The 26288-nt window shown below is 43.0% G+C and overlaps 1 protein-coding gene across 1 annotated transcript in view; it reads right to left on the reverse strand.

Moving 5' to 3' along the window:
* The window catches only part of LOC143769934 (hexokinase HKDC1-like), a 75221-nt gene extending 49187 nt beyond the window's left edge, over window positions 1-26034 (reverse strand). The window contains exons 1-7 of the mRNA XM_077259002.1: window positions 25880-26034; window positions 12844-13006; window positions 3760-3908; window positions 3537-3653; window positions 1839-1934; window positions 996-1095; window positions 170-353 (exon numbers count right to left, since the gene is read on the reverse strand). Of these exons, the coding sequence (XP_077115117.1) occupies window positions 170-353; window positions 996-1095; window positions 1839-1934; window positions 3537-3653; window positions 3760-3908; window positions 12844-13006; window positions 25880-25942 (872 nt within the window). The 5' untranslated portion in view covers window positions 25943-26034. The remainder of the gene's footprint in view (window positions 1-169; window positions 354-995; window positions 1096-1838; window positions 1935-3536; window positions 3654-3759; window positions 3909-12843; window positions 13007-25879) is intronic.
* Window positions 26035-26288: the final 254 nt, after the last annotated feature.

Here is a 26288-nt window from a genome sequence, read left to right on the forward strand (position 1 = left end):
TGTTTGTTAATGAGATACGTAAGTATTATGCTGCTTTTTTATTTCAAGGTGGAACATCTTAACTAATGGGGCATGTAATATGTCCTTTTTTTCTTATTTTAAGTTATAAAAAAAATCTATTGTGTCCATATCACAATTATAAAAATAAATATACTTAATATACACTTACAGTTGCTTGCCAGGATTCACTGATCCTAAATCTATTTCATTATCAAAGTCTGTTCTGATGTCATCTAAGACACCATCGTCTCCAAATGCTCCCCACTCTGTATTAATGCACATCCTCCCCTCATCACCTTCTACTAGGTCAATATTATTCAGGTTCTCCATGTAACAGGCATTTGTTCCAGTCCCTGCACAACAAGGAATCAGAAATGTTAGTAATATATGCAAGTTATCGATTTACTAATATACATTGATTGCAGGATTTATTTTCCATTTTTGTTAATGGAATATAGTGGCTATAAATGGAGCTTGCAGTCCACTGATCGTGCTGGAAGTCAGACATACCAGTGGCGCAAAGTAAGTACAGCCAAATTTATGATGTGAACTAGACCTTTTGCAGTGACACACACATTCCCTACAGGCCTACATTACATGCACATGTCCTTCATAAATGCATATGACCAAAGCAATTCCTTGAGACTTAGAAATAAACTAAAGAAGTTGTCTCAATTGAGAAATTAAGGCATTTCAGAAGTATTTACAACCAAAGATTGATTGTCAGGGTTACAACTACTGTCTCTCCAACTAATAGAAAAAAAAAGTCCTTCAATCAGTTCGTTATTGTGATTGAAGAGGGTTAGGTTAAGACTTCCAGTTGATGGGAAATAGTCTCTGCCTTCATAGGCAAATACATCAAGGTTTTACCAGGTCCAAGGAAGTACTAGAGGATAATAACTTTACAATTATTTTCTACATGGCAGTAATAATCAGGCTATTTTACATCTTGTCCCATTAAAACCCCGATCCAAACATTGATAAAGTTCTTTTACCTACAATAACGCCAACCTCACACAACTGGTCGTCATAGCCACAGGTCATCATGGTGCCCACTGTATCATTAACCAAAGCCAGAACTTCCACATTATTGTTCTGATAAGAGAAAAATATTCACATGTAAATCAACAAAGGGCAGTAAATTGTGTAAAAAGTATACAATATACATAAAAAGCATCCCTAATGTCAAAGAAATCAAACAATATACATAGAAAATATCCCTAATGTCAAAGAAATCAAACATAACATATCTTATTCGTTTTCTAGTACAAGACAATTTTCAGCATCTTACGAGCAACTGAGATCTTGATAGTCACACATCTGGGGTGTACCACATGTGGCCCACAAGGTCATACCATACAGTTCAAACCATTGAGACACAAACAATATTTTGTGCATGGCTGCAAATGTAGTGGATACAGGCACTTTATAGTACCCTAGCCCTCCCTCATGGTGTCCTCTAAGGGGAATGGAGTCTCTAAATCCCTTTTTTGGGCAAGCCAGGAAGAACTATAGGAGAGACTGTTACATACAGCTCTCTCTATGGAAGATAAGAGCTGTGAAATACTGGACTGTTATTACAATACTCATAGTCTTCTATGGTGAGAGCCACATGCATATTCTTCTCTTTCCTGGAGTCCTGACTAGGATGTGGAAGTGGAACCTGCACCTATAAGACATTTATAGTATATACTTATGACATGACATAAATGTCTCGGATGGTAATAGACAATTCTTTTCCTTGTAGCTCGATATGTCAAAAAGGCCATCCATGAACAAGAGATCAGAAAAGCTTGTGCATTCCTACTATACATCATATTGAGAATTTTTTTACATACCCTTTTCTTTTTCAGCGTTTTCCTCAGTGCTTTAACGACATCAGTTTGGTGAACCCCTCTTACTTTATAGTGTTTTGTCCATGATAACAAGACTCCCTACACCAAAAGTATAATTCATTTTAGTCAAATCTGCTCCTCTTATACACGCATTGTAAACTAAACATTTCCATCAGTCTTTTATCAATGTATGGATTGATTCCTCAAGATATTGATCCTTAACAATGCCTAATTATCATGAAAATTAAAAGTTATGCAAATCTAATATTCTTCATATTTCGATTTTTTTTGTCATATTAACCCCTTACTGACATTGGGCTTAATAGTACACCGATGTCGGTATCCCCCCCTTTGATGTGGGCTTCAGCGGTGAGCCCACATCTTTCCCGGGACATGTCAGCTGTTTTGACCAGCTGACATGTGCCCACAATAGCCGCGGGTGGAATCGCAAGCCACCCGCGGCTATTAACTATTTAAATGCCACTGTCAAACGCTGACAGTGGCATTTAAATGGTGCTTCCAGCAATCACGCCGGAAATACGCACACCGGAGACCTTGCGTCACGTGATCGTGGGTCACCGGTGTGTTGGCATGACAACCCGAGGTCTCCTGGAGACCTCTATGGTTGTCAGTGCCGGATTGCTGTGAGCACCACCCACTGGTCGGCACTCATAGCAAGTCAGCAATTCTACTACATAGAGGCGATCTGACAATCGCCTCTAGGTAGCAGAGCCGATCGAGCTATGGCAGCTTTTAATCTCATATAAAGGCTATTGAAGCATGGCAAAACTAAAAAAAAAAAAAGTTTTTAAAATTTTTAAAAATATAAAAAAAAATAAAAAATATAAAAGCTCAAATCACCCCCTTTAAAATAAAACAATAAAAATAAAATCAAACCTACACATATTTGGTATCGCCACGTTCAGAATCACCCCGATCTATCAATAAAAAAAGGATTAACCTGATCGCTAAACGGCGTAGCGAGAAAAAAGTAAAAACGCCAAAATTAAGTTTTTTTGGTCGCCGTGACATTGCATTAAAATGCAATAATGGGCGATCAAAATAACATATCTGCACCAAAATTGTAACATTAAAAACATCAGCTCAGCTCGCATTAAATAAGCCCTCACCCAACCCGAGATCATGAAAAATGGAGACGCTACGAGTATCGGGGGAATGGCGCAATTTATTTTTTTTTAACAAAGTTTGGAATTTTTTTTTACCACTTAGATAAAAAAGAACCTAGACATGTTTGGTGTCCATGAACTTGTAATGAACTGGAGATTCATAATGGCAGGTCAGTTTTAGCATTTAGTGAACTTAATAAAAAAACCAACCAAAAAACAAGTGTAGGATTGCACTTTTCTTGCAATTTCACCGCACTTGGAATTTTCTTCCCGTTTTCTAGTACACGACATGGTAAAACCAATGGTGTTGTTCAAAAGTACAACTCGTCCTGCAAAAAACAAGCCCTCACATGGCCATATTGAGGGGAAAAATAAAAAAGTTATGGCTCTGGGAAGGAGGGGAGTGAAAAACAAAATCATGTCCAACCCCCTGCTCAATGCAGGATTCACTAAACCATCTCAGACGGATGTCTGTCCAGCCTCTGTAGAAGTGACAAATGTCTTTTTATTTAGAAATGATTATTGGTTACTTAACTATGGTAAAATCCAGTATAAGACTCAATAAACATCTAACCTCATCGAGTCTCGTCTTCTTGCAAGGAAATGAGAAGGTGAAACCAAGCGGAAGCTTTTCTGTTATCTGTCTTTTCTTCATAAAATCACCCAGACAGTCCGCAACATAATCAAAGAGCTGCAAAGGCACAGAAATATGTGTATGAATAATAGTAACTACTTATATATTTTATATTGCTCCTTATAAATGTGTGTAGTAATGTGTGAATTGTAGTCAGACATACCTCATGTTTGCTTCCATTTACTATTTCACTGGGCGTGGGATAGAACTGACTTTCCATCTGAACATTTTGTTTTCCATCTTCAGATACTTTCACTCTAAGAACTTTGAATTTTGATCCTCCAAGATCCAGAGCAAGGAAGTCCCCCTTTTCTGTACATCAAGTGATGAAGAAATAATTTGGTGTCAAAGTTAGGATACATTGGATTGCCTGGATGTAGGTTAGAGGACATACAACTGTGTCTATAAAACAACTTCATTTTAATATGTTATATCAGTAGTCCCCAATCTTATTTTACCTGAAGAGCAACATTCAGAGAGAGGGTTGCAAACCACATGAAGACCTCCCTCTGGAGTTGTGACATACTGCTTCCATACCCCTCAAAAGTAGCGACACACAAAGCCCCCATTGAAGGTATAATGACAGCCAAAGTTTTCTCAAAGTAATCACACTGATTACTTACATCTAGGGGTTCCCACCTCACCCCGATTCGGTATTCTCATATCAGGCACCCCACCATATTACCACATCAATCTGCATGTGATAGCTTGGTGGGAGTAGGTGAAACAAGAATACCTACTAAGGTGGTAACACCTAGACGAAAGTATTCTGCCTTTGTGTGATTTCTATGAGGACTCCTTGGAACTCTAGATGTCCCCACCATTTTACTGTGGAGGAGGCAGGAGCTGGATGATATTATACAGGGGAGCTCTGTATGTGGCTCGCTAGTCTCTCTTAGAACTGAATGTGACTCTCGAGGTAAGAAAGGTTGGGGATCACTGCTCTATCTGATGGCTGGATTCTGATGAGACCGTAGGGGCAGCATCCTGTTATCAATATTGTATGTTCTCATGGTTGTCCTGCACCTAGCATAAGACCGGGTGTCTGCCGGGTGCTTGGGTTTGGAATAATGTGGATCTGATATACAGATTGCTGGGAGGGGCTGGCGAAAACCCAGCGGTCATGGTACATATTAGAACCAATGACAAAGTTAGAGGGAGGTGAAATGTTCTTAAAAATGATTACAGGGAACTAGGAGAGAAGCTGAAGGTCAGGAACTCCAAGGTGGTGTTTTCAGACATACTGTCAGTGCCATGAGCGTCACTTGAAAGACAGAGGGAGCTTAGGGAGATGAATATATGTGGCTTAGAAATTGATGCAGGAAGGAAGGGTTTCGGTTCATGGAGAACTAGTCCGACTTCTCTGTTGGCTACAGGCTCTATGGTAGGAACAGGCTGCACCTGCATGGGGAGGGTCCGGGCCAGCTTCAGATTTTTAAGGGCCCTGGGCGAAAGAGTCTCAGTGGGCTTCACCTTTAACACATACCACGATTCATGATGCACAGATACAGCAGAGAAATATAGGTATAGTACAATGCCAGATTTAACTTCTTACATGAGTGATAGGTATTGTAAATTCTACAATACCATACAGCAGAGGGGCTTTATATAAGGCAACCCCTTATATGCCAATTTTTGTGACATACTCCCTCTTCCTCAGTTACCAGTAGACATTTTATTGTTAGCTGAACTTGCTGTAAAGAAAAAACTGCATACATTGAATATGACAATGTTTTAATGGAAAACTTTTTAAAGTAAAGATTAGAAAGTATTAACGTAGAACATTTGTAAAAGTGCAAAATGGGTAGCATATAGAACAGCCACGTAGTATATAGCACAGGCACGTAGTATATAGCATAGCCACGTAGTATATAACACAGCCCACGTAGTATATAGCACAGCCATGTAGTATGTAGCACAGCCACATAGTATATAGCACAGCCACGTAATATATAGCACAGCCCACATAGTGTATAACACAGCCCACGTAGTGTATAACACAGCCCACGTAGTGTATAACACAGCCCACGTAGTGTATAACACAGCCCACATAGCATATAACACAGCCCACGTAGTATATAGCACAGCCACATAGTATATAGCACAGCCACGTAGTATACAAGGCTAGGTTCATATTACATTGCTGCAGTCCGTTCAGCGCATGCGTTAAACGGACTGCGCAATGCTAGTGCCTTTTCAAGATCGCTTTATGCGATCGCGATAGCGGAGATGCTCCATGGAGCATCTGCACTATCTGTGATGGACCCGGAAACGCTGCAGCCCACGTCCGAGGGTCCATCACAGAATGACAGCACATTGCTAACGCATGCAGATTATGACATGCGTTAGCGATGCGCTACCATATTGTATAATGGCCACACATGATGCTCCATACTGTATAATGGCCACACATAGTGCTCCATACTGTGTAATGGCCACCCAGTGTTCCATATTGTATAATGGCCACACATAGTGCTCCATACTGTATAATGGCCACACATGATGATCCATACTGTATAATGGCCACCCAGTGTTCCATACTGTATAATGGCCACACATAGTGCTCCATACTGTATAATGGCCACACATGATGCTCCATACTGTATAATGGCCACACATGATGCTCCATACTGTATAAGGGCCCCGCATGATGCTCCATACTGTATAATGGCCACACATGATGTTCCATACCATACTCTATAATGGCCACATATGATGCTCCATACTGTATAATGGTCCCACATGATGCTCAATAGTGTATAATGGCCACACATGATGTGCAATACTGTACAATGGCCCCACATGATGCTCCATATTGTATAATGGCCACACAGTGCTCCATACTGTATAATGGATACACATGATACTCAATACTGTATAATGGCCCTACATGATGCTCCATACTGTATAATGGCCACACATGATGCTCTATACTGTATAATGGTCCCACATGATGCTCAATACTGTATAATGGCCACACATGATGCGCAATACTGTATAATGGCCCCACATGATGCTTCATATTGTATAATGGCCACACAGTGCTCCATACTGTATAATGGCCAGACACAGTGCTCCATACTGTATAATGGCCACACATAGTGCTCCATACTGTATAATGGCCACACATGATGCTCCATACTGTATAATGGCCACACATGATGCTCCATACTGTATAATGGCCAGACATAGTGCTCCATACTGTATAATGGCCACACATAGTGCTCCATACTGTATAATGGCCACACATGATGCTCCATACTGTTTAATGGCCCTACGTGATGCTCCAATTTTGAGACTCTGTCCCGCTCGGGATCCTCCTTTTCCCACATGGCCTCAAACCAAATGCACCGTTGCTTTAAACTGCTAGCGCGATTGCTAGCTGTGTCAGATTGGAGCAGATCTGGGATGGTTGGGAGTTATGCACACGCGACTCCACTCCATACACACACACGGCTTCGCATCGTACACCTCGTACACACACCGCTCCACTCCGTACACCTCATACACACAGCTCCTCTCCGTACACCTCATACCCACAGCTCCTCTCCATACTTCTCGTACACACGCGGCTCTGATCCGTACACCTCGTACACATGCGGTTCCGCTCCATACACTTCGTACACACGCGGCTCCACTCCGAACACCTCATACACACGCGGCTCCGCTCCGCACACCTCGTACACAAGTGGCTCCAATCCGTACAACTCGTACACACACGGCTACGCTCCGTACACCTCATACACGCGGCTCCACTCTGTACACCTCACATACGCTGCTCCTCTCCGTACCTCCCCACACATAAATTTATCCTCATCCAGCACAATGACAACCAGTCCAGCACAGCAGAGTCCTGCATACAAGGAGCCCTTGATCATGTGACCCATGACTCCTCCCCTCCTATGACCTCATCACAGGTCCTATGCGCATACAGCAGCCATCCGGGTTTCCCGAAGTCTCTTAGCAACTAGTCGGTGATCCATCACAGTCAGTGCAGTGCGGGAAAAGTACGATCCCGCCCGTGACCATGAGGCAGACTCTCAAAATCGGGACTGCCCCGCTGGATCCGGGATGGTTGAGAGTTCGTACTGTGAATGGCCCCCCCCCCCCCCCCCCCCGTCTCGCCAGGGCCCCAGCACTTGCCCGGGTGCATTGGGGGCCGACGCCGGCCCTGGGGAGGGTGCACCTGTGCTTGGGGAAAAAGGGTTAGACAGATGGAGGAGCTTTTGAACTAGGATCTGGGGGGTTGGGAGGATAGTTGTGCATATAAAGGGATATATGGAGAGAGAGAGAGAGAGAGTGTGAGACAGTACAGGTTAATGAGGATTAGGGGTCTGGGACATGTAAGGAAAGCAGGGAGGTGAGTAGGAGTAATAAATGTCCTAATAGTATTAAATGTCTGCTGGCAAATGCATGAAGTCTTGCAAACAAAATTAATGAATTGGATACTCTTATGTCAGCCACACAGGGTTACATTACATTCAGAAAAAAACAGGAAAGACAAAAAAAGGTGGGGGTGTATTTTCGTTAAATCCAACTTAAGACCTTGGTGCAATTATGACATTGGGGGGGGGGGGGGGGGGGAGCTGTGACAATATAGAGTCAGTATGGGTAAATGTACATGAGAATGACAATTATGGAAAGCTGCTCCAATAATGGAGTTTGCTACAAACCACAAAATATAGCTGAACAGGTTGAGGATGAAATGGTGCAACAAATTAAAAAGGCAGCAAATAATAATAGGGTCCTTAGTATTGGGGATTTTAGCTATCCAGACATTCAATGGGGCATAGAATCTTCTGGCTGTGCTAAAAACTGCATGTTCTTATCCGCAGTTCAAGACAACCCTCTAAGCTGGTGAATGAACAAACCAGGGGAGGTAATCTGCTGGATCAGGTCCTGTCACATAAACCAGATACAATTTCAGATCTACAGGTCATGGAGCATTTGGGAAGCAGCAACCATAAGGCTATGTGCACACGTTCAGGAATGTTCACGTTTTTTTTCGCTATAAGAACGCGATAAAAACGCGAAAAAAAGCATACATTAAGCATCCTATTATTAGAATGCAATCTGCAATTTTTGTGCACATGTTGCTTTTTTTCCGCGGCCGACCGAGGACTGTGCTTGAGGATCTGACCCGGTGTGCGCCGCCTTGGTGCCCAGCAGCGGTAAGAGTAACCTGTACTATCGGTCACTTTATGCCAGTTTGGCTCATAGACTTAGACACAATTATAGGAGTAGGTCTCTTACCAATAATGGCATGCATGCTGGCCCTATAGACGGTGCACACTGGGTGATTCCCACCTATCCGTTTTACCATCCTGGTTTTTTATTATATGTCGTGTAAACAAATTTTTGTATGGATTAGTTATTATGTATGTGTACTAATAAAGTATTTATTACCTATATACTCCGAGTTTTCTCCCATTTTCTACGACACCAAACTATGTAGGATACTAAAATCTGACCTTGACTTTACAATATCGCAAAATGATCTGGATAAGATGTCTGAATGGGCAAACACTTGGCAAGTGAAGTTTAATGTAGATAAATGTATATAATGTATATAATGTAGTTAATGCACCTAGGGCGGAATAATCCTATAGCTGCATATACATTAAATGGGCACATACGCTGGACTACAGAACAGAAGAAGGATTTGGGTATTCTGATTACAAGTAGGCTGAGCAGCAGTACTCAATGTCAAGCTGCAGCCGCAAAAGCAAACAAATCCCGCAATCCCAACGTATTATTACCCCTTTATAAATCACTTGTGAGAGCACATCTAAAATATGGGATCTGGTTTTGGGCTTCACATTTTGAAAAGAATATTCAGAAGTTAGAATCAGTTCAAAGGCGGCAACTAGATTATTACAAGGGATGGAAGGCTTCTCATATGATGAGAGGTTGGAAAAGTTGGCCTTGTTTAGCTTAGAGAAAGCACATCTCAGAGGAGATCTCATTTATATGTACAAATATATGTGTGGGTAATACAAAGGACGAGTACATTACTTATTCCTTACAAAGACCATACTTAGGACCAAGGGGCACTCATTACGGGTGGAAGTAAGGCGATTCCTTTAGCTAAATTGGAAAGGGATTTTTACAGTTAGAGCCGTGAGAACGTGGAATGCCGACCACAAGAGGCAGTAATGGCAGAAACTAACAGCTTTAAAAAAAAGGGCTGGATGATTTCCTCAGTACAAATAATATTGTGGGTAATAGTTAAATTAGTGACAAAATGTATAATTGTTGAAGAAAGATTGAACTTGATAGACCTAGGTCTTTTTTCTACCTATGTAACTATGTAACCATCAGGTTTTCAGTTCTGATATCTTCGAACCATCCTCTATTCCCTTATATTGGTGATGCCCTATGCGCACTGAGATTTCCCTATACTGTGAAGTAAGACAATGTGAACAACCATCCCTGTCCTTGTGGGGTCATAGTAGTATACTTTTCAAGTATAAAATCTATGCAACTGCAGCGCCCCAGAGTCCTGGTCATTGCAGTACTGTTGCTCCGCCGCTAAGGGGGCTATGGTATGTCTTATGGCACTGAAGGAGTTCATCTGACCAGGTATCACAGACACCAATACATTTCACAGTCTGGCCACAGTCAGTTAAATAGTTAACTGTTTGTTTCCCTGCTTTTTGCTGCTTTAAACCCGTCTAGGGTTAACTCTTAAAGGGATCCCTTTGTTGACCCGGGATCCCTATTGTTTTTGTTTGTTTTCTACTTTTGCTCAGTTATCAAAAGACTGCCGAATCATGGACGGTGAATGATTCACAAACTGATGTTGTAAATAGTTTGCACCTTCTTAAATGTGCTCTCTACTGGTTTTACATAAAGAAAGGACACTTTGTGAAGATACTGTTTTTGAAAACATTACCGGAGTCCTTATTGCGAACAGACTTGCAGCTTGAGAAGTTGCACTACCTCATAGAGACTTGGTCCCCTCTTAAAGGGGATGTTCATTAATAGTACTTAGAGAATGATGATGCTCTAAAAGAAAAAGTAATAATGCTGATATGTGAAAGTTAAATGTAGCTAACTAGTTGAAATGTTTAATGATGTTGATAGAAGAACGAGGACAGGAAGTGAACCCGTACGGGGTTAGTTATTGAGTCCTCCTAGGAGCCATACAGAGATGGCTCAGTGATCTTGAACTGAAAGAAAAATGATATGTTCTATACTGTGTATAGTAGTGGAGGGACAGTAGGCCCGGGCGGAAAGGGGCGGTCCTGTACAGAAAGGAGAGGCAGTAGGTCTGGAGCAGTTAGGACAGGCGGTCCTGCAGACGTAAAGTAGGAGAATGTAGAATAGCCTTATAATGTCTTATAAGAAGGTCTTTAGTGGATTCAGCGAGTACGTCCTTAAAGGCAATGTTAAATTATTGTTCAAAAAGTTTGCACTTAGTAGAATACCCGGTTGGGTAAGAAAGGTATTTATAGTATGGTATTTAAAGTATTTAACCATGTTTGTAACGTTCAAGTGTCCTCACCTCCCATAAAGGGAAGCTCTGTTAAAAAAAAGTTTACTTGTACTTGCATTTTCAAAATTGTATGTCTTTTTGCTGACATGTATTGTTGTTTTCTTCCCAGTCCAGGAGTACTGGATTTAACCGGGGGGGAGTGCAGCGCCCCAGAGTCCTGGTCGTTGCAGTACTGTTGCTCCGCCGCTAAGGGGGGCTATGGTACGTCTGATGGCACTGAAGGAGTTCATCTGACCAGGTATCACAGACACCAATACATTTCACAGTCTGGCCTCCAGGGGGAGCTAAGGGTTCTATTTATTAGGCCACTCCTCACAATCTGGTAAAACTGGGGGTTAGGCAGGAAGTTAGAGAGAAAGCTGACTGGGTTGGAACCAGGCAACACCTTGTGGCAGAGGGTGTTGTAGGGGAAGATTCAGAGGGGTCCCTGTCAGGGGTGGGATCCTGACAGAGGCCCAGCAACCAGAGAGAACGTTACGGGACCGCGCCTGCACGAGATAGCGGCGGTACCCCAAGAAAGGACAAGAAGCGAGGTTTATTGTGCTGAGTGAGAAACGAGATCAACGCAACAAGGAGAATACCAGTAGGAGTCGTGCTGTAAGACGAGGCAACATCCTATTGAGGCGCATAACCGGTGGCCGGAACGCCGAGGAAGTATAGAGCTCCAAGCCAAACTTCAAACCTACGGCAGGACAGTCAGTTATAGGCGGGCTGTCTCACCCAGTCCCAGGAAGACACAGGGGGGGTAACAACAGGAGTGGGGCGATGCTGGAGTCCCGGAAGAGCTCCGAGCCTCCCCGTCATATGGGTGCGTCCTAACCGTAAGATCAGGGGGACGTAGAGAGAGAACATCAGAATCGAGTTGTGAGGGAACACGAGAAACAGACACAACAGTTGTGGGGACTATCCCGTAAGCACAGCAGGGGAGGACCACAACACACAAGCGCAGGAAGGTAGGCACAGATTTCCACCTGCAAAGGGAACTCTGGAGGTGCCATCGGACCGGCCGGACTTGCGCAGCCCGGTTAACCGTATTCCGGATTGAGGACTCAGAAGCCTTGAGTAAAGAGGTAAAGAGACTGCAACCTGGTGTCCTCGTTATTTACTGCAACCTGCACCGCACCACTACAACATCAGCACCATACCACCACTTTTAATTGTGCGCCCCTCAGCAGGGTCACGGACCGGGTCTAGCCACCGTGACAACCCCAGAGCAGAGACTCAGAGGCCCGGTACCGGGTACCCCTCGGCCCTGCGGCAGTGGGGGCGCTGCACAACCATGGAGAGAACATACAAACTCCATCAACATGTTGCACTTGCCTTCAAGAGTAAAGCCTCCCATATACAATAGATGGCTGTTGAACAATGTTTCAGACAACCATTCAGCTTTCAGCCATCTCAGTCAAATCTCCTATACACAGAGGCGCTCGTTCAGCCATGCGCTCTGCTGTTCTCTATGAGAAAGCCGTCAACAGACATCTTTGCTGGCAGCTCAGGGAGAACAAAGCTATCGGCAGTCGGAAACAGACATGCCTGATTAGCATCTCACCAGACAATCAGTTGGCTGGGGCACCCATACACATCAGAGTGTCGGCCAAACTCGTCGATATTAACTGTCATTAGACTTAGGTGTATGTGGGTCTTTGGACAAATGTATATCAAAATGAAGAGAGCCGCAGAGGTCTTATGATGTAATGTGACCTTCTAATCCACCCATCATATCTGATATCAGTAGAGTGGATCACTTACCAGATCCATCAGGAGTTGACCTGACGTATGTTGGTAACATTTTCACTGTTGCTGTTGGGTTTGCGTCTTTCTTCAGGCCTTTCTCCATCTCTGCTTGGAAACGTGCCATAATATCCAGCAAAGTTTCATCTGACAGGCGCATATGGTACAGGAATCGATCAACCTAAAAATTATTGACATTAATACACTTAATGAATAGGTTACCACATATCAGGGCTACAATGGCTGCTCCGGCGTCCACTATTAATTAAGTTTACAAACTTAAAATACTCAGTTGATATTAAAGAACTCAATTTCCCTGACTGGTTTGCTACATGCTTGCATGGATTTGCAGTTGGAGCAAATTCCTCCCTGATATCTAATCACATAAATGACAGGGTATATATTATAGTCTCATGAAGTATATACACATTAGAAAAATCTGCTAGGTATAATATTTGTTCAGGAATCCATGATAAAGATCTGAGGGAGAACCTTGGGTTTCTGATGTGGATTTGCATATTCAGCTGCTGTGATCAGCATAGGGAGTAACCCCATTCCATAATGCTAACCCAAAGGCCATTTTTTTTTGTTAGAATCCACGGGACACCACTGTAAGGTTAAGGTCCCACGATTGACAGCAGTGTTTAAATGGTTAACAGCCATGGTGTGAGTTCATCTCTGCCAGGTCTGTTAGATATAGATGCAGGCTATTTATTATAGCTTAGGTATCTGTTGAGCATTGATAGATCCCAGCTCCTGTGCCCTCTTACATACGATCACTAATGATGAGCGAGTATACTCGTTACATGAGATTTCCCGAGCTTGCTCAGGTGATCTCCAAGTATTTGGGCGTGCTCGGAGATTTAGTTTCTGTCGCCGTAGCTGAATGATTTGCGGCTGCTAGCCAGCCTGAGTACATGTGGGGGTTGCCTGTTTGTTAGGAAATCCCCACATGTATTCAGGCTGTCTAGCAGCCGCAAATCATTCAGCTACGGTGACAGAAACTAAATCTCCGAGCACATCCAAATGCTCAGAGATCACCCGAGCGTGCATGGGAAATCTCGAGTAATGAGTATACTCACTCATCACTAGCGATCACCTCTATAATCACGTACATGTACGTAATATTACATTACAGCGCTGAACTGCACATGTGAAAATACTTGAAAACAGGAACGAGTGAAAATGGCCTTAACTTGAACTGGTTAGTTTCTATATTTTGGAATGGGGAAAAGGGGGTGTGTCATGGTTCTCAACACACAGAGAACATAGTTGAGCATACAAAAAGGACTAGCTCTTGGAAGATGGGAACTCGAGCTGACCGTGAGCTAAACCTATCACAACAACTGAAAGTGGCCGGGTAGCGTGCCTACGTTTTATCCCTAGACGCCCAGCGCCAGCCGGAGAACTGACTGACCCTAGCAGAGGAAAATACAGACCTGGCTCACCTCTAGAGAAATTTTCCCCAAAAGGCGGACAGTAGCCCCCACAAATATTGGCGGTGATATTAGAGGAAATTGACATACGAAGTATGAAAATAGGTTTAGCAAAATTGAGGTCCGCTTACTAGATAGAAGGAAGACAGAAAAGGGGACTTCACGGCCAGCTGAAAACCCCATTCAAAATTCCATCCTGAAATTACTTTAGAACTCTAATATCAACTCATGACACCAGAGTGGCAATTTCAGTTCACAAGAGCTTCCAGTCTCAGAAATATTCAAACACAGAGAACTGGAACAAAAATGCAAACAAACTTAGGACAAAAATCCAACTTAGCTGAAAGTAGTCTAGGAGCAGGAACATGCAACAGAAATGCTTCTGGTAACATTGTTGGCCGGCATAGAAATGACTGAGGAGCAAGGCTAAATAGAAACTCCCACATCCTGATGGAAACAGGTGAACAGAGGAGAAGACAAACCCACGTTCAGTACCACCAGTGACCACCGGGGGAGCCCAGAAACCAAATTCACAACAGTACCCCCCCCTCAAGGAGGGGGCACCGAACCCTCACCAGAACCACCAGGGCGATCAGGATGAGCCCTATGAAAGGCACGGACCAAATCGGAGGCATGAACATCAGAGGCTGTCACCCAAGAATTATCCTCCTGACCGTAGCCCTTCCACTTGACCAAATACTGAAGTCTCCGTCTGGAAACACGGGAGTCCAAGATCTTCTCCACAACGTACTCCAACTCACCCTCAACCAACACCGGAGCAGGAGGCTCAACGGAAGGCACAACAGGTACCTCATACCTGCGCAACAATGACCGATGGAAGACATTATGAATAGAAAAAGATGCAGGGAGGTCCAAACGAAAGGACACAGGGTTAAGAATCTCCAATATCCTGTACGGGCCGATGAACCGAGGCTTAAACTTAGGAGAAGAAACCTTCATAGGGACAAACCGAGAAGATAACCACACCAAATCCCCAACACAAAGACGAGGACCAACACGACGACGGCGGTTGGCAAAATGCTGAGTCTTCTCCTGGGACAACCTCAAATTGTCCACCACCTGCCCCCAAATCTGATGCAACCTCTCCACCACAGCATCCACTCCAGGACAATCCGAAGGCTCCACCTGACCGGAAGAGAAACGAGGATGAAACCCCGAATTACAGAAGAAAGGAGAAACCAAAGTGGCAGAACTAGCCCGATTATTGAGGGCAAACTCCGCCAAGGGCAAGAAGGCAACCCAATCATCCTGATCCGCAGAGACAAAACACCTCAAATAAGTCTCCAAGGTCTGATTAGTTCGCTCGGTCTGGCCATTAGTCTGAGGATGGAAAGCAGACGAAAAAGACAAATCAATGCCCATCCTAGCGCAGAACGCTCGCCAAAATCTAGACACGAATTGGGTCCCCCTGTCATAAACGATATTCTCCGGAATACCATGCAAGCGAACCACATTTTGAAAAAACAGAGGAACCAACTCGGATGAGGAAGGCAACTTAGGCAAGGGAACCAAATGGACCATCTTAGAGAAACGGTCACACACCACCCAGATGACAGACATCTTCTGAGAAACAGGGAGATCAGAAATAAAATCCATCGAGATGTGAGTCCAAGGCCTCTTCGGAATAGGCAAGGGCAACAACAATCCACTAGCCCGAGAACAACAAGGCTTGGCCCGAGCACAAACATCACAAGACTGCACAAAACCTCGCACATCTCGTGACAGGGAAGGCCACCAGAAGGACCTACCACCAACTCCCTGGTACCAAAGATTCCAGGATGCCCTGCCAACGCAGAAGAATGGACCTCCGAGATGACTCTACTGGTCCAATCATCAGGAACAAACATTCTACCAGGCGGGCAACGATCAGGTCTATCCGCCTGAAACTCCTGCAAGGCCCGTCGCAGGTCTGGGGAAACAGCAGATAAAATCACTCCCTCCTTAAGGATACCCGTAGGTTCAGAATTACCAGGAGAATCAGGCTCAAAACTCCTAGAAAGGGCATCCGCCTTCACATTTTTAGAACCTGGTAGGTATGAAACCACAAAATTAAACCGAGAGAAAAATAACGACCAGCGCGCCTGTCTAGGATTCAGGCGCCTGGCAGACTCAAGATAAATCAAATTCTTGTGGTCGGTCAATACCACCACCTGATGTCTAGCCCCCTCAAGCCAATGGCGCCATTCCTCAAAAGCCCACTTCATAGCTAAGAGTTCACGATTACCAATATCATAATTTCGCTCCGCGGGCGAAAATTTACGAGAAAAGAACGCGCAAGGTCTCATCACGGAGCAGTCGGAACTTTTCTGCGACAAAACCGCCCCAGCTCCAATTTCTGAAGCGTCGACCTCAACCTGAAAAGGAAGAGTAACATCAGGCTGACGCAATACAGGGGCGAAAGAAAAGCGGCGCTTAAGCTCCCGAAAGGCCTCCACAGCAGCAGGGGACCAATCAGCAACATCAGCACCCTTCTTAGTCAAATCAGTCAGTGGTTTAGCAACATCAGAAAACCCAGTTATAAATCGACGGTAGAAATTAGCAAAGCCCAAGAATTTCTGAAGGCTCTTAAGAGAAGAGGGTTGCGTCCAATCGCAAATAGCCTGAACCTTGACAGGATCCATCTCAATGGAAGAGGGGGAAAAAATATACCCCAAAAAAGAAATCTTTTGAACCCCAAAAATGCACTTAGAACCCTTTACACACAAGGAATTAGAGCGCAAAACCTGAAAAACCTTCCTGACCTGCTGGACATGAGAGTCCCAGTCATCCGAAAAAAATCAAAATATCATCCAAATACACAATCATAAATTTATCCAAATATTCACGGAAAATGTCATGCATAAAGGACTGAAAGACTGAAGGGGCATTTGAAAGACCAAAAGGCATTACTAAATACTCAAAATGACCCTCAGGCGTATTAAATGCGGTTTTCCACTCGTCCCCCTGCTTAATTCGCACTAAATTATACGCCCCACGAAGATCAATCTTAGAGAACCACTTGGCCCCCTTTATGCGAGCAAACAAATCAGTAAGCAATGGCAAAGGGTACTGATATTTAATCGTGATTTTATTCAAAAGCCGATAATCAATACACGGCCTCAAAGAGCCATCCTTTTTAGATACAAAGAAAAAGCCGGCTCCTAAAGGAGATGACGAAGGATGAATATGTCCCTTTTCCAAGGACTCCTTAATATATTCACGCATAGCAGCATGTTCAGGCACAGACAGATTAAATAAACGACCTTTTGGAAACTTACTGCCCGGAATCAGATCTATTGTACAATCGCAATCTCTGTGCGGAGGCAGTGAACCAAGTTTAGGTTCCTCAAAAACGTCACGATAATCAGATAAGAATTCCGGAATCTCAGAGGGAACAGATGACGAAATGGCAACCAAAGGTACGTCCCCATGAGTCCCCTGACATCCCCAGCTTAACACAGACATTGCTTTCCAGTCGAGGACTGGGTTATGAGATTGCAGCCATGGCAATCCAAGCACCAAAACATCATGTAGATTATACAGCACCAGAAAGCGAATAATCTCCTGGTGATCCGGATTAATACGCATAGTCACTTGTGTCCAGTATTGTGGTTTATTACTAGCCAATGGCGTGGAGTCAATACCCTTCAGAGGTATAGGAACTTCCAAAGGCTCTAAATCATAACCACAGCATTTGGCAAAGGACCAATCCATAAGACTCAAAGCGGCGCCAGAGTCGACATAAGCGTCCGCGGTAATTGACGATAAAGAGCAAATCAGGGTCACAGATAGAATAAACTTAGACTGTAAAGTGCTGATTGAAACAGACTTATCAACCTTCTTTGTACGTTTAGAGCATGCTGATATAACATGAGTTGCATCACCACAATAGAAGCATAACCCATTTTTTCGCCTAAAGTTCTGCCGTTCGCTTCTAGACAGAATTCTATCACATTGCATATTCTCTGGCGCCTTCTCAGTAGACACCGCCAAATGGTGCACAGGTTTGCGCTCCCGCAAACGCCGATCAATCTGAATAGCCATTGTCATGGACTCATTCAGACCTGCAGGCACAGGGAACCCCACCATAACATCCTTAATGGCATCAGAGAGACCCTCTCTGAAAATCGCCGCCAGGGCGCACTCATTCCACTGAGTAAGCACAGACCACTTACGAAATTTTTGGCAGTATATTTCCGCCTCATCTGTACCCTGGGACAGGGCCATCAAGGCTTTTTCAGCCTGAATCTCTAAATGGGGTTCCTCATAAAGCAACCCCAAAGCTAGAAAAAACGCATCCACATTGAGCAACGCAGGATCCCCTGGTGCCAAAGCAAATGCCCAATCCTGAGGGTCGCCCCGGAGTAAGGAAATTACAATCCTGACCTGCTGTGCAGGATCTCCAGCGGAGCGAGATCTCAGAGACAAAAACAATTTACAATTATGTTTGAAATTCTGAAAGCGAGATCTATCCCCGGAGAAAAATTCAGGTAAAGGGATTCTAGGTTCAGATATTGGAGCATGAATAACAAAATCCTGTAAACTCTGAACCTTATTAGCGAGATTACTCAAACCAGTAGCTAAACTCTGAGGATCCATTTTAATCAGGTGAGATCAGAGCCATTCAAGGATTAGAAGGAGAGAGAGACGAAGGCTGCAGTATAAGCAGAGAAGCAAACTCAGGGGAAAAAAAAAAAAAAAATTCTCTGCAGACTTCTAATTCTCTCCTTTCTTCAGCCAATTATTTTAACCCTTGGCCGGCCAAACTGTCATGGTTCTCAACACACAGAGAACATAGTTGAGCATACAAAAAGGACTAGCTCTTGGAAGATGGGAACTCGAGCTGACCGTGAGCTAAACCTATCACAACAACTGAAAGTGGCCGGGTAGCGTGCCTACGTTTTATCCCTAGACGCCCAGCGCCAGCCGGAGAACTGACTGACCCTAGCAGAGGAAAATACAGACCTGGCTCACCTCTAGAGAAATTTTCCCCAAAAGGCGGACAGTAGCCCCCACAAATATTGGCGGTGATATTAGAGGAAATTGACATACGAAGTATGAAAATAGGTTTAGCAAAATTGAGGTCCGCTTACTAGATAGAAGGAAGACAGAAAAGGGGACTTCACGGCCAGCTGAAAACCCTATTCAAAATTCCATCCTGAAATTACTTTAGAACTCTAATATCAACTCATGACACCAGAGTGGCAATTTCAGTTCACAAGAGCTTCCAGTCTCAGAAATATTCAAACACAGAGAACTGGAACAAAAATGCAAACAAACTTAGGACAAAAATCCAACTTAGCTGAAAGTAGTCTAGGAGCAGGAACATGCAACAGAAATGCTTCTGGTAACATTGTTGGCCGGCATAGAAATGACTGAGGAGCAAGGCTAAATAGAAACTCCCACATCCTGATGGAAACAGGTGAACAGAGGAGAAGACAAACCCACGTTCAGTACCACCAGTGACCACCGGGGGAGCCCAGAAACCAAATTCACAACAGGGGTGATTTAAACTTCTGTATTTTTTTTTACATAGTTTGTAAAGGTTTTTTTTCTCGACTTTTTACTTTAATTTTTAGGCACTGATAGATGACACCTTTTTCGCACCTCTAACCATGTCCATGTTGTAAGGCACATTAACAACTAGAATGGGTCTTATTAAAACGTTTGCAATGGTCAGGAATGAGTTTCCTCTGAGCCAGAAGATGTTTTTCCAGGATCTGCAGCGGAGACATGCCCTAAATAAACAAAACGAAGTGTCACGTGTGGTTTTGAAGTCAGATAGTTTGTTGAATCTCATAGAACCTCGGAGGAATTCGAGGGGGTTCATCACCTTGTTGTACAGGGGCCTGTTGGACACTTTTTTGCTGAGACATCCGTTAATGTTGAGGGAAAAATGGATGGCAGATCTGGGTCCTTTCTCGGAGTCTCAGTGGGGGTCCATACTACAATATATTCTCACGGTTTCTTTAAGTGAGCCTAAAAGGGTGTCACAGCTATATTTAGTCTATAGAGTTTACAGGACTCCGTTATGGATGATGAAGGCAGATCTGAGAGGAGACTCAAAATGTCCAAGGTGTTCTGAGGAAGGAGCCGACCTTCTACACATGATGTGGTCGTGTTCTCGCCTTCAGCCCTTTTGGGTGAAAGTGCTCAATCTGATTCAAGAAGTGATGGGGGTAAATATTTTGCGTAACCCGCTGACTTGCCTCCTGGGATGTATGGATGATATCGCTACTGATGAATGTGGGAAACTGGCTATTGCAAGATCACTATATGCTGCTAGGAAGCCTATTGTGATGCATTGGTCAGATGAAAAACCACCAGTCAGAAAAGAGTTTGTGAATAAAATAAACTTTATTGTCCTCATGGAAAGGAATATATACGTTAAGAGAGGTCAACATGCAAAATTTAAAAATTTGTGGGGTGGATGGATGGTTTGTCCGGGCGTGGCGTCTGTTGAGTTTTTGCAGAGTAGGTTGGGAGTCGGTTAATTACCTCTGCAGAAATTGTACTTATGTGGCTGAGCTTTGGGGGAGGTGGGTGGGGTACTGGGTAAAGAGGCTAGTTCATGTTAAATGAAAATGTATCAATCTGCTTTGTAATTTTGGTATCTGTCTGAAGTTTGTGTCAGACTGTATTACATTTTTGATATCTGCCTTAATAAAAAGTACTTGATTAACCCCTTTCTGACATCAGACGTACTATCCCGTCGAGGTGACCTGGGCCCGTATGACCATCGACGGGATAATACGTCATATGCGATCAGCCATGCTCACGGGGGGGAGCGCGGCCGATTGCGGCCAGGTGTCAGCTGATTATCATAGCTCCCGGCAATTTAACCCCCGGAACACTGCGATCAAACAAGATCACTTCGTTCAAGTGGCATAGGGAAGCATCGCTCCCTGCGTGCTTCCCTGAGACCCTTAGAACAACGCAATCCAAGATGGCCGTGGGGTCCTTCCAGGTCCTACAGGGAGGTGGCTTGTCAGTGCCTGCTGAGAGCAGGCGCTGAGAAGCCTCCTGCACTGTCAGATCGCTGATCTGACACAGTGCTCTGCAAAGTGCCAGATTAGCGATCTGACAATATATAGCGATGTCCCACCCTGGGACAATGTAAAAAAAAAAAAAAAAATTACACTGTAAAAATATTTTTTTAAAAAAATCCTAAATAAAGAAAAAAAAAAAGTTCCAATAAATACATTTCTTTATGTAAATAAAAAAACAAACAAAAGTACACATATTTAGTATAGCCGCGTCCGTAACGACCCGACCTATAAAACTGTCCCACTAGTTAACCCCTTCAGTGAACACTGTAAAAAAAAAGAAAAAAAGGCAAAAAAAATGCTTTATCATCATATCGCTGAACAAAAAATGGAATAACACTCGATCAAATAGACGGATATAAATAAACATCGTACCGCTCAAAACGTCATCTTGTCCCGCAAAAAATGAGCCACCATACAGTGCCATCAGCGAAAAAATAAAAAGTTATAGCTCTCAGAATAAAGCGATGCAAAACCAATTATTTTTTATATAAAATCGTTTTTATTGTATAAAAGCGGCAAAACATGAAAAAAAGATATAAGTGAAGTATCGCTGTAATCGTACTGACCCAAAGAATAAACGCCCCACTAAAAGAAATTCATGAATTGCTGGTTTTTGTTCATTCTGCCTCCCAAAAATCGGAATAAAAAGCGATCAAAAAATGTCATGTGCCCGAAAATGGTACCAATAAAAACGTCAACTCGTCCCGCAAAAAACAAGACCTAACATGACTGTGGAGTAAAATATGGAAAAATTATAGCTCTCAAAAAGTAGTGGCGCAAAAACTATATTTTGCAATAAAAAGCGTCTTTTAGTGTGTGACAGCTGCCAAACATAAAAACCCGCTATAAATAGTAAATCAAACCCCCTTTATCACCGCCTTAGTTAGGGAAAAATAATAAAATTAAAAAAGTATTTATTTCCATTTTCCCATTAGGGTTAGGGATAGGGTTAGGCTAAAGTTAGGGTTGGGGCTAAAGTTACGGTTAGGGTTGGAGCTAATGTAAGGGTTAGGGCTAAAAAATCATTTTTGTGGGAATATTTTTTTTTATTTTCACGGCTCTGCGTTATAAACTGTAGTGGAACACATGGGGGTTCAAAGTGCTCACAACACATCTAGATAAGTTCCTTTGGGGGTCTAGTTTCCAATATGGGGTCACTTGTGGGGGGTTTCTACTGTTTAGGTACATCAGGGGCTCTGTAAAAGCAACGTGACGCCTGCAGACCATTCTATCAAAGTCTGCATTCCAAAACGGCGCTCCTTCCCTTCCGAGCTCTGCCATGCGCCCAAACGGTAGTTCCCCCACATATGGGGTATCAGCTTACTCAGGACAAATTGCACAACTTTTGGGGTCCAGTTTCTCCCGATACCCATGGGAAAATAAAAAATCTTTTAGCCCCCAATTTTGTATGTGGAAATTTTTTTATATTTTTTAATTTTCATGGCTTTACATTATAAGCTTTAGTGAAACAATTGGGGGTTCAAAGTGCACACCACACATCTAGATAAGTTACTTAGGTCGTCTAGTTTCCAAAATGGGGTCACTTGTGGGGGGTTTCCACTGTTTAGGCACATCAGGGCCTCTCCAAACGCGACATGGTGTCTGATCTCAATTCCATCCAATTCTACATTGAAAAAGTCAAACGGTGCTCCTTCCCTTCCAAGCTCTGCCATGCGCCCAAACAGTAGTTTACCCCCACATAAGGGGTATCAGCGTACTCCGGACAAATTGCACAACAACTTTTGGGGTCCAATTTCTCCTGCTATCCTTGGGAAAATAAAAAATTGGGGGTGAAAAGATAATTTTTGTTAAAAAAATATGATTTTTTATTTTTACGGCTCTACATTATAAACTTCTGTGAAGAACTTGTGGGTTCAAAGTTCTCACCACACATCTAGATAAGTTCCCTAGGGGGTCCACTTTCCAAAATGGTGTCACTTGTTGGTGGTTTCCACTGTTTAGGCATATCAGGGGCTCTCCAATCGCGACATGGCGTCCTATCTCAATTTCAGCCAATTTTGCATTGAAAAGTCAAATGGCGCTCCTTCCCTTCCGAGCTCTGCCATGCACCTAAACAGTGGTTTACCCCCTCATATGGGGTATCGGCGTACTCAGGATAAATTGTACAACAATTTTCGGGGTCCAATTTCTCCCATTACCTTTGGAAAAATAAAACAAATTGGATCTGAATTAATTTTTTTTGTGAGAAAAAGTTAAATGTTGATTTTTTTTAAACATTCCAAAAATTCCCGTGAAGCACCTGAAGGGTTAATAAACTTCTTAAATGTGGTTTTGAGCACCTTGAGGGGTGCAGTTTTTAGAAAGGGGTCACTTTTTGGTATATTTTATCATATAGACCCCTTAAAGTGACTTTAAATGTGATGGGGACCCTAAAAAAAATGGTGTTGTAAAAATGTGAAATCGCTGGTCAACGTTTAACCCTTATAACTCCCTAACAACAAAAAAGTTTTGGTTCCAAAATTGTGCGGATGTAAAGTAGACATGTGGGAAATTTTACTTATTAAGTATTTTGTGTAACACATCTCTGTGATTTAAGGGCATGAAAATTCAAAGTTGGAAAATTACGAAACGTTCAACATTTTTGCCAAATTTCCTTTTTTTCACAAATAAACGCAGGTAATATCAAAGAAATTTTTACCACTATCATGAAGAACAATATGTCACGAGAAAACAGTGTCAGAATCACCAGGATCCGTTGAAGCGTTCCAGAGTTATAACCTCATAAAGGGATAGTGGTCAGAATTGCAAAAATTGGCCCGGTCATTAACTCCTTAAGCCCCGAGGGTGGTTTGCACGTTAATGACCGGGCCAATTTTTACAATTCTGACCTCCCTGCAGGACCCAGATGCCGTGGCCATTTTGGATCCAGGTCTGCTGTAGCGAGGAGGAGGTAAGAGACCCTCGGAGCAACGCGCCCCCTCCCTGCTCGATGCTTCCCTATACCTCCGGAACACTGCGATCATGTTTGATCGCAGTGTCCCGGGGGTTAATGTGCCGGGGCGGTCCGTGACCGCTCCTGGCACATAGTGCCGGATGTCATCTGTGATAGTCAGCTGACACCCGGCCGCGCTCCCCCCATGAGCGCAGCCCATTGCATATGACGTACTATCCCGTCACTGGGAATTAAGTCCCAGGCCACCTTGACGGGATAGTACGTCATGTGGGATTAAGGGGTTAATGTGCAAACCGCCCTTGGGGGTAAGGGGGTTAAAAAAAAAAAAAAAAAAAAAAAAAAAGAATGGTTCAACTCCTCAAGCTGGTTTCGTATATACAGGGCTTCTCACAAAATTAGAATATCATTACAAAAATTAATTTATTTAAATAAATTATTTAGATTTTTCAGACACAAAATAAACAAAAAACAGCAATTTAGTAATTATTTTACCTTTTTTTTTTTTTGCACCGTTTACCATGCAGTAAAAATGAGAAGACTGATTTGATTGTTGCGTCAGTAAGATTACAGTGATACCACATTTATATTTTTTTTCTATACTTTGCTGCTTTTACAGACTAAAAACAATATTTGACAAAAATGAATTTCCTTTGCATCACCATATTCTAAGAGAGCTACAACTTTTCTATTTATACCATTTTTTACATGACTTTTTGATCACTTTTTATTCATTTTTTTTGTGTCAGTATGATGAAAAAAGTTATATTTTTGTTGTTTCAATTATTGTTTTTCTTATTTTCTTACAGCATTGGCCGTAATGAAAAAATAACGTGCCAGTTTTATAGATCAGGTCGTTCCAGATGTGGATATATCAATTACCATATTTTGTGGCTTATAAGGCGCACCCCAAATTTTTTTTTTTTTGCGGGGGGAATTTTTTATAAGATGGTGGTGCGCCTTATACTCTGCTTTTACGGTAGCTTACCAAGGGAAGTGGCTGCGGTGAAGCGGAGACCCATGAGGTAGGGGCACTGCTGCAGGAAGGAGTGAAGCGATAGATCTCAGGCACTGCAGTGTCAGTCAATCACTGACAGCATGTGAGACCTAGTTTATAGCTTGACCTCACAGGCCACCGTACCCTCGGTAATCAAATGACCTCAGGGGTACCATGGCAATGATTGGCAAACGCGATGATGGCTGTGTCAAGTTTCCCCTTGGCTTACTCACAGGTGGACCCAGACAGAAGAGGACCACTCAGCAAAAACAATATATGGGCCCTTTGCAATTAAACAGCTCATTATAATGCACAATTCCACCTATATTGGAGGTAGAAGTTGCCTCCTTACCTAAGGGCCCCTGTGTTACTGCTCAGGTTGCACCAATGATTTGTCTGCCCCTGGGAATACTGTTTTTTCAAGGAGTCCGATAATGACCCTGACAAAGTTCTCAACAGAGAGCACGGTATAAATGTAAAGCTAGCCAAAGAATAAATAATTCATACCAAAGATGCAGGTTAGAAAGTATTAGGATTAGGTATTAAAAAAAAAAACCAAAAACGTTTTTTGAGAGATCAAATGACCTAAAAATACACCTATTTACTAATTCTATTACCTGATAAATTTGTTGACGGGTAAAAATGGAAGAACAGTACTTACCTTTTTTATCTGATCTTCTTTTAGTTTTGTGAACCAAAACGATACTAAATGTACAGCAAACATTTTCAATCACGGCGTATAAAATAATAGTCTATAGCAGTAGGGTCCACATCAAACTCTCACCGGAAGACTGAGAAAATGACAAAGGCTGCAGTGATTCACTTCGCTGGTTAAATCATTAACACTCTTTTCTGGGTTTATTGCTGGGACTAGATATTGATTAAGCTGCGAGGAATGAGTCCTTTGCACAGACACATTCTTATGATGCAACATACAGCACACAAGTGCATGGCATGCGAGTGCACAGGCGTCTTGAGATAGAATGATCCTATATAAGCTTATAGGAATAAAAAAAATTGACTGTGAGGAGGACCATCAATAGTTCATCAATAGTAACTTTTAAGCATAT

Source organism: Ranitomeya variabilis, chromosome 4 (assembly GCF_051348905.1).
Source record: "Ranitomeya variabilis isolate aRanVar5 chromosome 4, aRanVar5.hap1, whole genome shotgun sequence".
Lineage (NCBI taxonomy): Eukaryota > Metazoa > Chordata > Amphibia > Anura > Dendrobatidae > Ranitomeya > Ranitomeya variabilis.